This window comes from Centropristis striata, chromosome 14 (assembly GCF_030273125.1).
Source record: "Centropristis striata isolate RG_2023a ecotype Rhode Island chromosome 14, C.striata_1.0, whole genome shotgun sequence".
NCBI lineage: Eukaryota > Metazoa > Chordata > Actinopteri > Perciformes > Serranidae > Centropristis > Centropristis striata.
In genome coordinates this window covers 12,684,094-12,699,594 of record NC_081530.1, presented here as the reverse complement: position 1 = coordinate 12,699,594, position 15,501 = coordinate 12,684,094, and the positions used below count along the sequence as shown (strand labels likewise).

General features: G+C 37.9%; 2 protein-coding genes across 2 annotated transcripts; one reads left to right on the top strand and one right to left on the bottom strand.

Annotated features, from left to right (window-relative positions):
• Positions 1-682: 682 nt before the first annotated feature.
• On the bottom strand, positions 683-4,625 carry rpl15 (ribosomal protein L15). Its single transcript, XM_059350664.1, has 4 exons — positions 4,536-4,625; positions 2,935-3,116; positions 2,701-2,837; positions 683-1,035 (listed from the first exon to the last, which is right to left on the bottom strand). The coding sequence occupies exons 2-4, from the start codon at positions 3,104-3,106 to the stop codon at positions 730-732; spliced, it is 615 nt and encodes a 204-aa protein (XP_059206647.1). The 5' UTR covers positions 3,107-3,116; positions 4,536-4,625; the 3' UTR covers positions 683-729.
• A 3,354-nt stretch (positions 4,626-7,979) lies between these two features.
• Positions 7,980-14,568, top strand: nkiras1 (NFKB inhibitor interacting Ras-like 1). Its single transcript, XM_059350121.1, has 4 exons — positions 7,980-8,093; positions 8,367-8,467; positions 9,927-10,168; positions 11,186-14,568. Exons 2-4 carry the CDS (start codon positions 8,374-8,376, stop codon positions 11,426-11,428), a joined length of 579 nt encoding a protein of 192 aa, XP_059206104.1. The 5' UTR covers positions 7,980-8,093; positions 8,367-8,373; the 3' UTR covers positions 11,429-14,568.
• The last annotated feature ends 933 nt before the right edge of the window (positions 14,569-15,501 follow it).

Sequence of the window (15,501 nt, the reverse complement as noted above, 5' to 3'; positions counted from 1 at the left end):
ACACGGTGACACGGCAAGAACATGCAAACTCCTCATAGAAGAACCAAATGTTAATCACTACATTTGTATTCAATACAAAGTCCTCCTGGTAACTTTCAAGGCTACTCAACTGTCTATTGCGACTTGAGATAAACGCGTTTGATATGATCCAAACCCAAGCCTAGGAAAAGACTGATATGAAACAGCGCAGATTACTATTTTACACTTAACGATCGAGATGACCAGAGCACGCTGTGACCCCAGTAAAACTCCTAGATTTACTAAAGACTTTCAGTTTTTAGTCTGGGACTGGGGAAATCATTTGGTGTAAGCCCAGCATTAGACACTTCAAGGACCCACACAGCTGTTTCCACTTGCTGATTAGACCTCTGCTCAGGTATAAATTAAGTGGAGCTTTACCAGAAATGTCATGATCTTAATAGCTTAATATTCTAATAGGCCTACATTTTGCCCAGCCCTGGCAAATACAATAAACAGGAAATGTGAGGCAGGGTGATCAAGCAGTGTGTACTTGCTCACCCAGCTGAGAGCCTAATGATCTGAATTAGTGGATTCTTAAACAATCATTATCAAAGACTGCCCAAGAGACTTTTCACTTCATGTTTTTAACACACCAAGCATATGAGCTGTCAAAACCCCAAAAGAGCAATTTGTGTAAAATGAAGCAGACTGCAGACAGATAGTCACCATAAAAAGGGCTGTTTATTTGTTTAAATGTACAGGCGTGCTCTAACGATAGCGGTGCAGCTGCAGGGTGTTGCGTCTCTTCCAGGCTGCGCGGCGGGACCCTCCGATGGTCAGGTGGAACTTGTGGCCCTTGCCCAGGCCGCGGCTCTTCTTTCCTGCAGATGTCAGACCACGCATCTCTCTGTGCTTGTGCACAGCCTTTGTGATCCATTGGGTGTCTGGGTTGCGTCTGATGGCCTTGTGGAAGGTGTCGACCAGAATCACCTCAAAGAACTTGTAGGTGGAGTCCTCGCCCACCCAGTAGGAGCTCAGCACTCGCAGGCCTCCGCAGTGACGGCCAGCACGCTCCTACCAAACAAAAACAGTCAGACATTAGGACTGGCAAAACGGTATAAAAGCACTCCTGAGCAATACTGACACAAAACGTAATCTAACAAGTTAATATGGCATAATCTTCAGGTTGTAAAAGCAACATTGTGCTTTAGCAGCAACAAACCCTAACCCAACAAGTCCTATTAAAGACGTGCCACCAACTGGAGACACATGCTCCCATTTACCAAATCAGCAGATACAGAATCATATCACAGAAAAGGATTCCAGGCAAAGTAATGTTTACTAGAGCCTGACAATGATTTTTTTGATATTGCTATCAATTTTTAAGAGAATTTAAAAAATGGCAGCTGACAGTGAATCTTGAGTCCGAACAAAAATAGACCTGTTCATTATGACGGATGACATTCAGCTGATCTAGCAGTGAGCCTCCAATGTTTACATTCAAGTATGAGATAGCTTTAAGTCCAGTTTAATATCAAGTGAAAATGCCTCACAATGTGGATACATTTCATCACACATCAGCGTAACTAGATTAAATTTTTCATTTCCATTAAGTCTTGTTAAAAACTGATTGTTTTCAGTGGCAGTGGAGCAGGGGACACACTGATCCATGAAGGGCCGCTGTGGCTGCAGGTTTTTCAGTTGGTTTGTTGTATCATATCATGTGTACTCTCACAACCATATGAAACAGTTGGACACCCCTGTAGTGGAGCCTTTATCTCATAAGCAGTTTGACCAATCATAGCAGGAAATCATTGCAATACTGTCCCAGTGATTTCAGGCAGTGAAACCAGCATGGACAATACCAGGACCCTGAAACTAGAGCAACTAAATTGAACTCGGGCATAATTAATTTCATAATTTACACCTGTGCTTTTCCTACAGTGATATGTCAAAAGGAATTATGTTGATGGGTGTATAAACTGTGGTGAAATTGTCAGCCGGTAACCTTAAATTAACTCAGTTTAGGTCAGGGGTCTGCAAATTTTACGACCAAAAGAGCCATTGTTGGCTCTTTTGGTCTATTTTGGACCTTACAATGAAGATAAAACAGCCTACTAAGTCTAAATTAGCCTACCAATATTACTAATAGGGCCTAATGAGCATTTATTAATGATTTTGTCAGAATGCAGCAAGGAACCGAGTGCAAATGAAAGGCTAGAGACCCAAGAAATGTCTCAGGAGTTTTAGAACCGAAAAGGAAACAAAAGAAATATAGTTGGCAAAATGTAGAGGTTTAGGCACCAGGCCGTAGACTTTCGTAAGCTATGATGCACATTTTAGTTGTTTAATGCTGTATATAAGCTACACATTTTTGCAATTGTAGAATACAAATTGCTTTGGGCCTACACCAATGATTAAGGAAAATTTAAACGTAAGGAATTAATTAATTTCAATAATTTACTATTTTTTTTATAATTTCTTTGTCACAGCCTCAAAGCACACATGGAATGATAAAATGGTTCAGTTCAATTGCTGTGAAGAAGCCTGCACAGTACCCGGAACTTGCCTAAGTGCAATGCAGCCATCATTTGTTAGTTTTTTTAAATACACCTGTGCTTTTCCTACTATGGCAATGGGAAACATGAAAGAAATAATTTCAGCTGCAGGACACACAGCATCATTCTGAAACATCATCAAACCAACAAAAACATGTCTAATTAATAAAGATAAACGTACCTCGGCGGTGGACTGCAGACTGCGGGCGAACTTGATCTGGTTGACACCATGGTGCACTGGCTTGCCATAGGTAGCACCCTTGGGCACAGGGCGTTTACGGCCTCCGCGGCGAACGCGGACACGGTAAACTACGTAACCTGTTTGGATGAAAGAAAGACATGATTAGCAAGGTGAGACAAAGATGGTGACTGATCAAGCATGTGCAGGAGGGGAAACTCTGGGCTCCACACTGACCCTGTTTGGCCTTGTAGCCCAGTCTACGGGCCTTGTCAGGTCTGGTGGGTCTAGGAGCACGGTGGAGGTTGGACAGCTGACGGTACTGCCAGCAGCGCACACGGAGGAGGAAGCGCATCACATCGGACTGCTTCTTGCGCCATAACTCCTGCATATACCTATATGCTCCCATGTTGACTTAGCTAAAGAAAAGAAACATCAATGTTAAACATGTCAATTCATAGATTTTTGCAGTGGTTTTCACACTCTAGGGGGGGCCCAGAGTTATGACGGGGGGTGCGGTTAGGCCAAATATAAATTATACATTTTTCTTCACTGCTAGCTAGCACATCATGGAAAAGTTTATGTAAGACAGGTAAACAAAAAACAAGATGAATCCACACCAAATGTCACAACTATTAAAACAAGAAAATATGATGAGGCATATATCGCCCTCATCTGTTCTGTGTCTCAAAATATAAGCTTCAGATGGTATGAAGCCAAACAAGTTGACGCCACACAAGACAAGCCCATTGATTTCTTCAGAGAAAAACTAATCAGCTGTCAGAGTTGCTTCACTAAAGCAGCTTCTGTGTCTGCAAGTGCTCAACTCGCCTCCTAAAAACCAGCGTACGGAGTTGCTCAGTGTAAAAAGCTGCACATAGAGGAATTAATACCTTCTGCTATTGATATGGTTCCAACTATGTTTGATGAAGCAACAGCCAGCAAACTTAAGGATATTCTGCTGTCAGACAATAGTATCGCAATTTATTTACAAAAGTGGGGCCCAGCAGAAAAAGTTTAGGAACCACTGACTTATTGGCCAACGGGATGCAACTGAGAAATCCACCATACAGCATTATACTGGACAACATGCAGCCAGCATTTGCAGTTCAACCTTTAACAACATCAGATCCTCAAGCTGAAAAACATACAGAAATCTAACTGGAGAGTTAACCTAACCTTACTCGGGCTAAAAGGGGAATCTGCTGTCTTTAGAATAATCCATTTCAAACCTGAGACTCAAGTCATAAAGGCACATGGTTCAAGACCACCACACTTCATACATTAGGAGCAGTAAACCATTCTAATAACAGTTTCAAGTCATGGCTGTAGTCTCAGTAACCAATAGAAATCAGTCGTTATGGTAACCCAGGTGCTCAAATTAAAGATTCAGGTGAAAATATATAGCTTATAATAGTACTTCCATGCTTTTTAGTGGCTAGAAATGAAGCTAGCATGCTAATAATAGCAGAGTAGCTAACCACTCCAGCTCCATGTTATTAGCATGTCCCCATTTACAAATAACACATTATATATGCTGCTTTAACTTGGGTTAAAAAGCGACGACTCTAGTTACTCTACACAAATGTCCAGACGGCATGGTTACAACAAATTAGCTTGCTATTGCGGCCGGCAGCGGCAATGGCTGCCACATCTCAGCACCGTTAAAACAAAGCTATAATCTATGTTTTCAATAGTGTTAGTCAGAAAATAATTACGGCGTAGAGGACCGTTATTAAATGGCTAAACAATGTTATAAGTCTAACAGACAGATGAAATATATTCGTAATGATTTTACTGGATTATGTTTTGTACAAAGTATAGAAATACTCGCTTACATGATGGCGTACCAGCCGGAAAGAGAGAGGTTACGTTCCCAGCATGCCTTATGATAACGGCGCTGACGCATTTCCTCTGTGGTGCTCATGGGAAATGTAGTCTTCTTCGTTTTTGAATTTTTGTACATTCTTGACGATACTTTTGCAGTGATTTCGAGAATTAAATAGACCCTCAATTAATTTTCTATTAAAAAGTAAAAGTATAATATAGTTTTAGACTTGAGAAAGAAAGACACATTTGGGGTCCGGGTACTATAGTATAATTCCTTTTTCTGTCCAAACGAAAATACGAAAAAAGGAAAACAGCGCCCCCTTTTCCTTTTTTCGTTTTAAACCAAATACGAAAAAACGGATTTTGCTATCTGCATCAAAAAACGAAATAACCAAACCACCTAAATGAAATAACGGCTGTTATTTGTTTTTTTGCAAATTCATTTTTCCTTTTTTCGTTTCTCATTTATTGATTTGACGTCGGACACATCGGAAGCGGGAAAATAAAAGTCCCGTCAAAATAAGAGTCCCATATTGATAAGTACTTATTATCGAGCATAAAAAATAAAAATAAAGTATCATCATACACTAGTATAGGCTACTGTTCTCTGAACCATGCATGGTTCACATTTATTAACATAATTATTATTGATTATTAATTATAATCATAACTAATGCCGGCAGGTGACCCTGACGTTTGGGAAGGCTATCTGACCACATGTTATACACAGCGCCCGGTGCTGCTGCCCGCTTCTGAAGTACTTTTATGTTGTTTATCTCATCACCATGGCAACGCAGCAGCTGCATCATAATAAATCCCTGGAATATGGGGGATGCTTGCTCGCGATCGCAGCTCCTTTGATATAAACGCGCACAGAGCCCAGAGCCGGTGCTGCTGCCCGCTTCTGAAGTACTTTTACGTTGTTTATCTTATCACCATGGCAACGCGTTGTCACTGGCAACTTGTCAGCATAGTGACGAACGGGCAGCAGCTGCAGCGACAACCTCACACACATTATAAACATAATAATTATTGAAAATGAGAATTTGTGAAGTTATCGCTTCAGTGCTGATGTTTAGCCACAGGGTGGCGCAGTTATTACAGGAACAGTAGATCGGAGGAGGCTCAACCAGGCTCTGTGTTCATGTTCCGGCTCAACAAAACCTTTAGCCCCAGTTAGAGTTAACTGGGGTTATTTTCCGGTTATTGTCCGGCTCTGAGCTTTGTGCTCTGTGCGCGTTCACATCAAAGGAGCTGCGATCGCGAGCAAGCTTCCCCCATATTCCAGGGATTTATTATGACGCAGCTGCTGCGTTGCCATGGTGAGATAAACAAAGTAAAAGTACCTTACTTCAGAAGCGATCAGCACCGGCGACCGGGCTGTATAACATGTGGTCAGATAGGCTTCCCAAACGTCAGGCTCACCCGCCGCCTATGGCTGTAATTAAATGATATGACAACGTTTTGAGTGTGCTAATCAAAGGGAATCTTTTAATGTCCTACTTAATTTATCTTGAAAAAAAAAAAAAAACCTCTTTCATAGCGATAGCTTTCATTTTGGCGTTAGGCCTGGCATTAGTTATAATTATAATTAATAATCAATAATAATTATGTTAATAAATGTGAACCATGCATGGTTCAGAGAACAGTAGCCTATACTAGTGTATGATGATACTTTATTTTTATTTGTTATGCTCGATAATAAGTAATTATTAATACGGGACTTTTATTTTGACGGGACTTTTATTTTCCCGCTTCCGATGTGTCCGACGTCATATCAATAAATGAGAAACGAAAAAAGGAAAAATGAATTTGCAAAAATTCATTATTTCATTTAGGTTGTTTGGTTATTTGGTTTTTTGATGCTGATAGCAAAATCCGTTTTTTCGTTTTTGGTTTAAAACGAAAAAAGGAAAAGGGGGCACTGTTTTCCTTTTTTCGTATTTTCGTTTGGACAGAAAAAGGAATTATACTATGATACCCGGACCGTTTGGTACATGTAATGATCCAAACTCTAGCATATTACTGCCACACTGACTACATATATAAGTGCATAAATTGTGTATAATAAAAATGAAAAAAGTGTATGGATTCTATAGTTGGTCACCTGCCTATTTAACAACGTTTAAATTGTTTGTAATTTTACTAAAAATAACAAGATTATTAACTGAAGGAAAAATGTCTTCAACCCACTTCAAACGTTGATAATAAATAATAATTACAATAACAACAACAACAGCAATTAATAACAATAACATGGTTGTTGTTAAAAAAAAATCAGATCTTTATTAACAATGAGAGAAATACAGGCATTTAGGATATAAACAAAACATATAAAGAAAAATGTCCGATCAGAAGCATAAGATTTGTTATAAAGCATACTGTTTTGTTATTAGATTCAGATTTTGAGATAATATCTTTAGGTTCAAAATGTTGGTCAGCCCAGTCTTATCGAGTATCATTTTTTCCATATCCCTCCAAAATATAGATGACAATGGGCAAACATAAAATAAATGTAAAGTTGTCTCTGGCTCATCTCCACAAAAAGTGCACATTAAGCTTACATCAGCATACCTGGAAATTGATTTATTACATGTGTAAATATTATGCAAAATTTTAAAATGAACTGATCTTATTTGAGAGACAGAATGTGAAGGGACACAACCGGCTCTACGCCAGTTTATTCTGTTCAATTGTGGATCCCAAAAGAACTTTCCTCTGGGGGAAAACTTATTTTGTCTCATTAAAATTTTTCTGATATGCTTGTTTGTGCATTTTTTTATCCATTATATCAATCCCACAATTTTTAGTGAAGGTATATGAACAGTAACATTCTGATAATTGACTGGAAAGGCTTTAGTTTCTATGAATTTTTTGTAGCTATGAAGACTTCCCTTATCGTCAAACAAGTCCGTCACAAAGATTATGTCCCTCTCAATCCAGCTCTCTTTATATACACTTTTGTTTTTTAATAGTAATTTGACCATTGTTCCAAAGTAATTCCTCATGTGGAGAAAAGCTGTGAACATAGCATCATTTCCAAGAGAGTTAAGCCTGCTGATAATACTTTGAGAGTTTCATTGGCAATTTAGAACTGTGAAGTTGCAGCTCATTAGAAATCTTAAGCCTCCTATTTTTTTAAAAATAAATTGTGTGGAATAAAATTCTATAGTGACTCTGATAGTGCCAAACATGTTTAAGCCATTTAACTTTAAAGGTAGAATTCAAGTGAAAAAAAATAAAAACTTCCAAACCTCCTCCTGCTCTCTCGAAACTAAGGATTCCTTTCTTAAGATGTTGATGTCTATTTTTCCAGACAATATTGATGAACAATCTATTGATTTCTTTACAGAGTGCATCATTAAGAAAAAGTGACATAGCCGGATATTGTTGTTAAAACCATAGACATGGTTAAAAACTATATCTATTATCCTGTTGGTTAAGGATGTCCGTCGCGCATGCGCAGTGACTAAAGAAGTCTTGACGCTTGCAGGGCAGAATGGATGCACTGATTTTGAAGCTGCGTTTTAAGTCTTGATGGGCGGCAAATTTTTCACCTAATTCAAGTAAGTGACTCAGTTCTAAAGTACCAGTAGTGAACTAAACATAGAGCGTTTCGGAGGAGTTGTTAGTGATGTGTTTACATGGCGCAGAATGAGCTGCTCCGGCTAGCCTGTTAGCTGCTAGGCTAAACAACAAAACGGTGTCATAGCGAGCCAGCGCTAAGGAGAGAGTCAGAGTAGGTTGTTTTAGAGGAGCTAAGTTCGTGTTAATGTTATCATAGCATGTCTGACATATGCCATATTAGACAATAAACAATATGTGTTCATACATTGTAGGCTCGACATGGGAAAAGGCTGTAAAGTTGTGGTGTGTGGTCAGGCAGCAGTGGGAAAAACTGCCATTCTGGAGCAGTTACTGTACGGAAACCACTCTGTAGGTGAGTATCACCTGGAGATACACTGGTCAGGAGAAAATAGCCTTACATATTTGGTTAATTGCAGTTTTTCTCAGTCGCTTTGGTGCATTTCTCACATCACTATTTACATTTGCACAACAGTTAATACATTTCTCAAAACAATTAGTACAAACTGCAAAACCTAGTTGATAACATGTAAAGCGTGTCACTTAAAATGGATAGTTCATTCCTCAAAAGCAAGTATTCATGTCAATGAAAGTGTCAGTGTCATCAAGATGAAAAGCCCTGATACCATGTTTATGAACAAGATAGTCAAATGTCTCTGTCATGTTTTCATTATGACGATTTACTCTGGAAATGTTTTCAATGCAAAAAAGTCACATCTTGGTGACGCTACCTGAAAATGCTCCAGACAGCACTATATACTATTTACAGCCATTTGAAAACTACAGTAAAGTTACACATTACTGTATTTTTAGTGAGGTAACTGAGTACAACACACTGAATATGTATGTTTCATATTTTTACTGCATATGCTCTTTGCAATTCTAATTTTTTTACAGCATTTTGCAAAAGTCCCTTTGGGTAGAGCCGTGCCAGTCCAGTGTCACAGTGTTGTAGAAATGGTCCACACTATGTCCTGCTTGGTTCATATATGTTGTAAAGAGTTTATGGGTTTATGGATTCAGCTCAGACCGTTGGTCCAAGGCAATCCAGACTCTTTGCATTTCTTGTTCCCCATTGGTGGAACCACTACCAGTTACTACCAGAGCAGGGGCGTCCCTCTCTACCTTTAAAAACCTCCTGAAGACCCAGCTCTTCAGAGAGCATCTTCTTTCCTAGCACCACATGATAATTCTACACTTATTGATGCACTAATAGCTCTTACTGCACTATGCCTTGATTGTTTGCTTTGGATAAAAGTGTCTGCTAAATGACTAAATGTAAGTGGCTTATCATTGGTTCAACTAATGCTTCACACAGCCCTTCTCATCAGTGAAAGCTGAGCTTCACCTGAGATAAATTATTCAATTAAGGAGATATTTTCAGTAAAAAATAAAGATTTTAAAAAATTTATAAAATTTCCTTGATAGATTTTGACAACTAGTTCAATATTTTGTATGTAATGACTCAAGCAATGAAATGAGGACTATAAGTTTTACATGGAATGACTATTCAGCATTCACCAGTATAGTTAATTTTGACTGACATGACATAAGCAAATAATAATGGTATAAAACAGCAGGGAGTAGTATGAAAGCAATTGATGACTGTCCAAAAGCATTTGTAATGTGTTGTAAGCAGAAACTGCTACTATGATGAGCACAAATGACTAAATGTTGAGGAGGTTGAACTAACTGTTATGCAAATGTTAATAGTGATGTGAGAAATGCACCAAAGCGACTGAGAAAAACTGTAAACCTGTTATACTGACAGGTTTAATGCTTTCTTTTCTGAAGTTGTTGTGTGTATTTTTCAGGCTCGGAGTCCAGTGAGACCCAGGAGGATGTGTATGTGGCCTCAGTGGAAACTGATCGTGGTGTGAAGGAACAGTTGAGGCTTTATGACACTAAGGGCCTGCACGATGGACAAGACCTCCCCAAACACTACTACTCAGTGGCAGACGGCTTCGTCCTGGTCTACAGCGTCGACAGCTTGGAGTCTTTCAAGAAGGTGGACATTCTGAAGAAGGAAATAGACAAGTCCAGGGATAAAAAAGAGGTGTGGCAGGTTCAAAGTCTGCTTTAACCACTATTTGTAATATGTGCTGCTTATCCATACAAATCCACACTGTGTAGGTCATCACTTGATGGCAGTGAAAGGTGTGAACAAACAGAATTTGAAGGTAAAGGGGAACTGAAACACTAAATACATTTATGAGAAGGCTAAGGTTCCCATTTGAGAAAATATAATTCGCTTTTTATTCATATGGTCTACTGCCTTTGCAAGTAGGCCCAAAAAAATCAAGGATATGCATTACAAGGTTCTGATAGTTTTGGATTTTTCATTAGTTTTAGTTTTAATTTCGTTGAGATTTTTTTCAAATTCAGTTAGTTTTAATTAGTTTTTAGAGTGAGTTTGTTAGTTTTAATTCGTTTTTATTTGGAAATGCTTAGTTTTAGTTTAGTTTTTATTAGTTTAAGTGTTATTTTTAGTTTTTTGTAATGGGGTATTTGTTAGGTGCGAGATTCAATAAGGTCACAATAAATGTTTCCTTTATTTCCTTTGTCTTATCCATCTCAGCCCCAATAAGTTTATTAAGTCATAAAACCAGATAGATGAAATAGATTTCATATCAACCAAAAAGGTTTATGTATGAAAAAAGTTGACAAAGACGAAAACGAAGGACATTTTCACTATCATTTTAGTTTTAGTCAGTTTTGTAACCACACAATACAGTTTCAGTTAGTTATCGTTTTTTTAAAAACTTGTTTTTATCTTAATTTCAGTTAATGAAAAAAAAAATTCAATTCTAGTTTTTGTTATTGTTATTGTTTTTGTTAATAATAAGCTATAATAACCTTGCATATAGGTTTTCCACATGTTCGCTCTCAGAGACTCTGCACTGTTTGGGGAATCATGACTGTACCGCATTGTTGTGGCACTTTGTACCTATATATATATATATATATATATATATATATATATATATACATATAGCACATAGCACATAGTGCGTTTGAGTAAAAGAAAAAAAAACATGAAATCTCACTGGAATTGGATGTGTTCTGTTCTCAGGTGACAGTCATCGTGCTGGGGAATAAGACGGACCTGCGGGAGCGTCGTCAGGTGGACCAGGAGGTGGCGCAGCAGTGGGCGCGAGGGGAGAAGGTGAAGCTGTGGGAGGTGAGCGTCTCCGAACGCAACTCCCTAATAGAACCCTTCACCCAGCTGACCAGCCGCCTCACACAGCCTCAGAGCAAGTCTGCCTTCCCTCTGCCGGGGCGCAAAAGCAAAGGCACCCCCTCCAACGACATCTGACACTGCAGATCCTTCTCTCTGCTCCGCTCCTCTCAGTAGGCTGCATTCACTTCATATGGGAATAAAGCGCAGGACAGCATGGACAGGAATTTAGTTTTTTCCATTTGACACACATTCACTTATTTTACAGTGTTGACATTGTTTTAGGGGACAAAGTCAACATTTTGGGAAATATTCTTTCTTTCTGTGAATTAGATGAATAGATTGATACCAAACTCATGTCAAGGTTATTATAGTTAACAGAAACTAATGACATAACAAAAACTGGAATTTAAATTTTTCCGTTAACTGAAATAAAAATAAAAACTAGGTTACAAAACTCTACTAAAATTATAGTGAAAATGTCCTTCGTTTTCCTCTTGGTTGGTATGAAATCTATTTCATCTATCTGGTTTTATGACTTAATAAACTTATTGGGGCTGAGATAGATCAGACAAAGGAAATAAAGGCAACATTTATTGTGACCTTATTGAATCTGGCAACCAACAAATACCCCATTACAAAAAAACTAAAACTAACACTAAAACTAATAAAAACTAAACATTTTCCAAAAAAAACCAAACTAGCAAACTCACACTAAATACTCATTAAAACTAACTGAATTTGGAAAAAAAAAAACTACAACTACTGAAAAATCCAAAACTATAATAACCTTGACTCATGTCTGTATGTTGTAAGAATGTGGCTAGCCTAGCTTAGCATAAAGACTGGAAGCATCGGAAACCGCTAACCTGGTACTATCAAAGGTAAAGAACTATACCTACTAACACCTCTAAAGCTCATCATTATGGGAGATTTTAGGTGTAGTTATGTGCTGGAACTACTTCTTGACAAACAGGTTATCCATCTGCCCAGCACTTCTGTGCCGTGTCGTGCTGTAATGCAGGTGGCCAAATATTGTAAATGAGCACAGGTTTTTGTGTTGTTCTCCGCACAGACATGATGGGACCAAACCTGGCAACCTCACTGTGGTGGAAATACTTTGTTCCTCTTTTTTTCTTGTTTCGCTCTCAAAATAAAGATGAATGATTTTAGATAGAGTAAATTGGTTTAACTATACTGCCCTACAAAGTCTAACTGCAGTAACTACATTTTTGGTCAAAATTGAGTTATAACTATAAAAAAAAAAAAAAGAACCCCTTGATGTCTGTTTTATCTTGTGACAAAGTTTTAGATTTCAATTTTGCTTTATTTCAGAGAAATAATTATATAAAAACCACAAAATCCAACTCAAAACCAAGCAGTAATTGCACTTACCACAGTCTGCTTTGGATATATATACTATTTCTTTCTAATAAGTCTAAAATACGCACATCTTTGAAAAGAGTTGTTAAACACTTTTAAATGCAATGATAACAAAATCTATTTGAAAATGTTTCTTTACCGAAAACAAAATATTAAAGCTGAAAGAAGACAACAACATTGTAGTTACTGCACTCTGTTTATCATTACTATTAGAACCTTTTACAGCAATTCAAAACAGAGTGCAGTAACTACATTTTTGGGGTCTAAGGTCAGATAAATCATCATGATTTTTGAGCATAAAAATGACATCATAAATACATGTAGAAATAAGTATCATGTCACTTATCTACATATAACCAATTTGGCTGGCCAGTTAAATACGTTAAAAAAACTTTAAAGCAGTTTTTCTCAGTTTTACCTTTTGTTTAGTTACTGCAGTTAGACTTTGTAGGGTGGTGTAGCAGGTTTGGTACCCCCATGCCTTTATAGAGATCAAAACATAAACCTGTGCTCACTACCTTTCTCTTGACACCATGTGCTATAGCCACACGGAAGTACTGGGCAGATGGACAAACTGTTGTTTATCAAGAAAAAGTTCCAACACGTATCTCCCCCTAGAATCACAAACTACCATTTTTTACGTTTTTCTTTTTGTTTTGTTCAACAAATTAGTCACAAGGCGTTAATCAGTGAGCTTTACACTGCAAAAACAGTGTAGAGTTATTGTCATATGTATTGTGTATTTTTGGACAGAGCCCAGCCAGCTGTTTCTCTGTTTCCAGTCTTTATGCTAAGCTAGGCTAACCACATTCTCACTCCAGCATTTTACACACAGGCATGAAATGGAGCTTCTCATCTAAAAGAAGGAAAGCAAATCAGCATATGTCCCCATAAGGTTACTAATCCTATGAGGATGCATGTTTTTCAACTTTTAAACCAAACATTGCGTATAAACCACAATCCAAATCCACATCTGTAACACCTTTTCTGTACAGTATGATTAACACTATAGTGTGTCGTCAATCACTTTTCATTTAAGATAGAAAACCATTTTTAAAAAGTTAGCACTTTAGTACCAAAGATTTAACTCGGCTCAAACACACATGTCATGGATTAAAACTTCTGAATTTTTACTGTGGAATAACAAGTTATGGTTGTTTTCCTTCTCAGCTGAAATGTGTTTACCATTCCAAGTCAAAGGGTCAATGTAGAATTTTCAAGTCTGTCTTACATTTATACAATATTCATATGCAGATATATACATTATTCCCTGCTATCTTAAGAAATCAAAATTAAGATCCAAATCCACAATCCTCTTGAATGGATAGTTTGGAGTTTTTGAAGATGTGTTGTATGAGGTACTTCTCCATAGTCGGTGCATTACTTCCAGTAGATTTAGATTTAGAGCAGCAGGCAGAAGTACCAACACAGAAGCTAAACAATGTACTGCTGTGGACTGGGGCAGCTGTCAAAAGTGTTTAAGACATCTAAAAGAAAATCTATATCAGATGAAGTGTATGCTACATTCAGAATATTTCCACAGCTTGCTGGGGAACTGAAGCCATTACATCATCTATTCTCTCTTTAAAGCCGCTAGACTCCTTTGACAAAAGCAGTAATCTTGCAGAAAATGGGAGTTTCTGGTCTACCGCTGCCTCCATTGGTTTGTTTGTGTATTGTGTGACTTTGATGAATCCAAACTAACACTTTAAATCCCCAAAGTCACACAATTACACCACTGCACTAAACCAGGGGTGGGCAACCTGAGGCTCCAGAGCCACATGTGGCTCTGCAGGCCATCTGCAGTGGCTCCCTGTTGCTTTGACAAAAAAAAAAGATATGTAATTTGTCTACGATTTAATCCCCATTGTTGTAGTAATTCTTACATTCTCCAATTGTAAAAATATGTACCCTATAGACAGGAAAAATATATATTTTAGTCGACTTTAATGTGCATCATAGCCTATGACCATCTGGCTTTTTGCCCTATCCTCTAAATTTTTGCCCAAAATAGCTACAACAGAAAAGACAGATTCATTTACATGAACTGCCAGTGCTTCACGCTGAGTGATTTGCTTGATATGCGGCGAGAAATTAGCAAATTACTTTCATTATAAAGCTCAAAGATGCAGCTCCAGAGGGATTTTTCTTTCTGTTTTTTGGCCAAAAATGGCTTTTTTCATGGAAAAGGTTGCCGACCCCTGCACTAAATGATCAAGTCAGCAGGATACCAGAAACTTCCGTGTTCTGTGAAAATGACTGCTTTTGACAAAGGAGTCTGACAGCTAGGATGAGAGCAGAGAAAACGGCTTCAGTTCCCTAACGGAAAGGGCTGTGTGACAGCAAGGTAAAGCTGTGAAAATAATCTTAATGTAGACTCAGACCTCAGCAAGTACAGCCCCAAAAAACTATCCTATCACTTTAGTTTTCTTCACCATTTAATGCCTGGTACAACTAAAGGTACATTTGTTTGGACAAATATAATGATAACAACAAAAATGGCTCGTACGAGTTTATTTTAAGAGCTGATATCTAGACATTTTCCATGGTTTTCTTGATGATGGTTTAGGTTATTATCAAGAAAACCATGTTAAATGTCTAGATATCAGCTCTTAAATTAAACTCTTATCAGCTATTTTTGAGCTGCCATGACCAAACTGCATTCAAAAAATGTAGAAATCTATTCTGACCTTTCAGGTTTCCAAACATACAGTCAAGGAAGAAAATATCTGACCACGTTTTTTCTTCAATTTCTTGTTCATTTTAATGCCTGGTACAACTAAAGGTACATTTGTTTGGACGAATATAATGATAACAACAAAAATGGC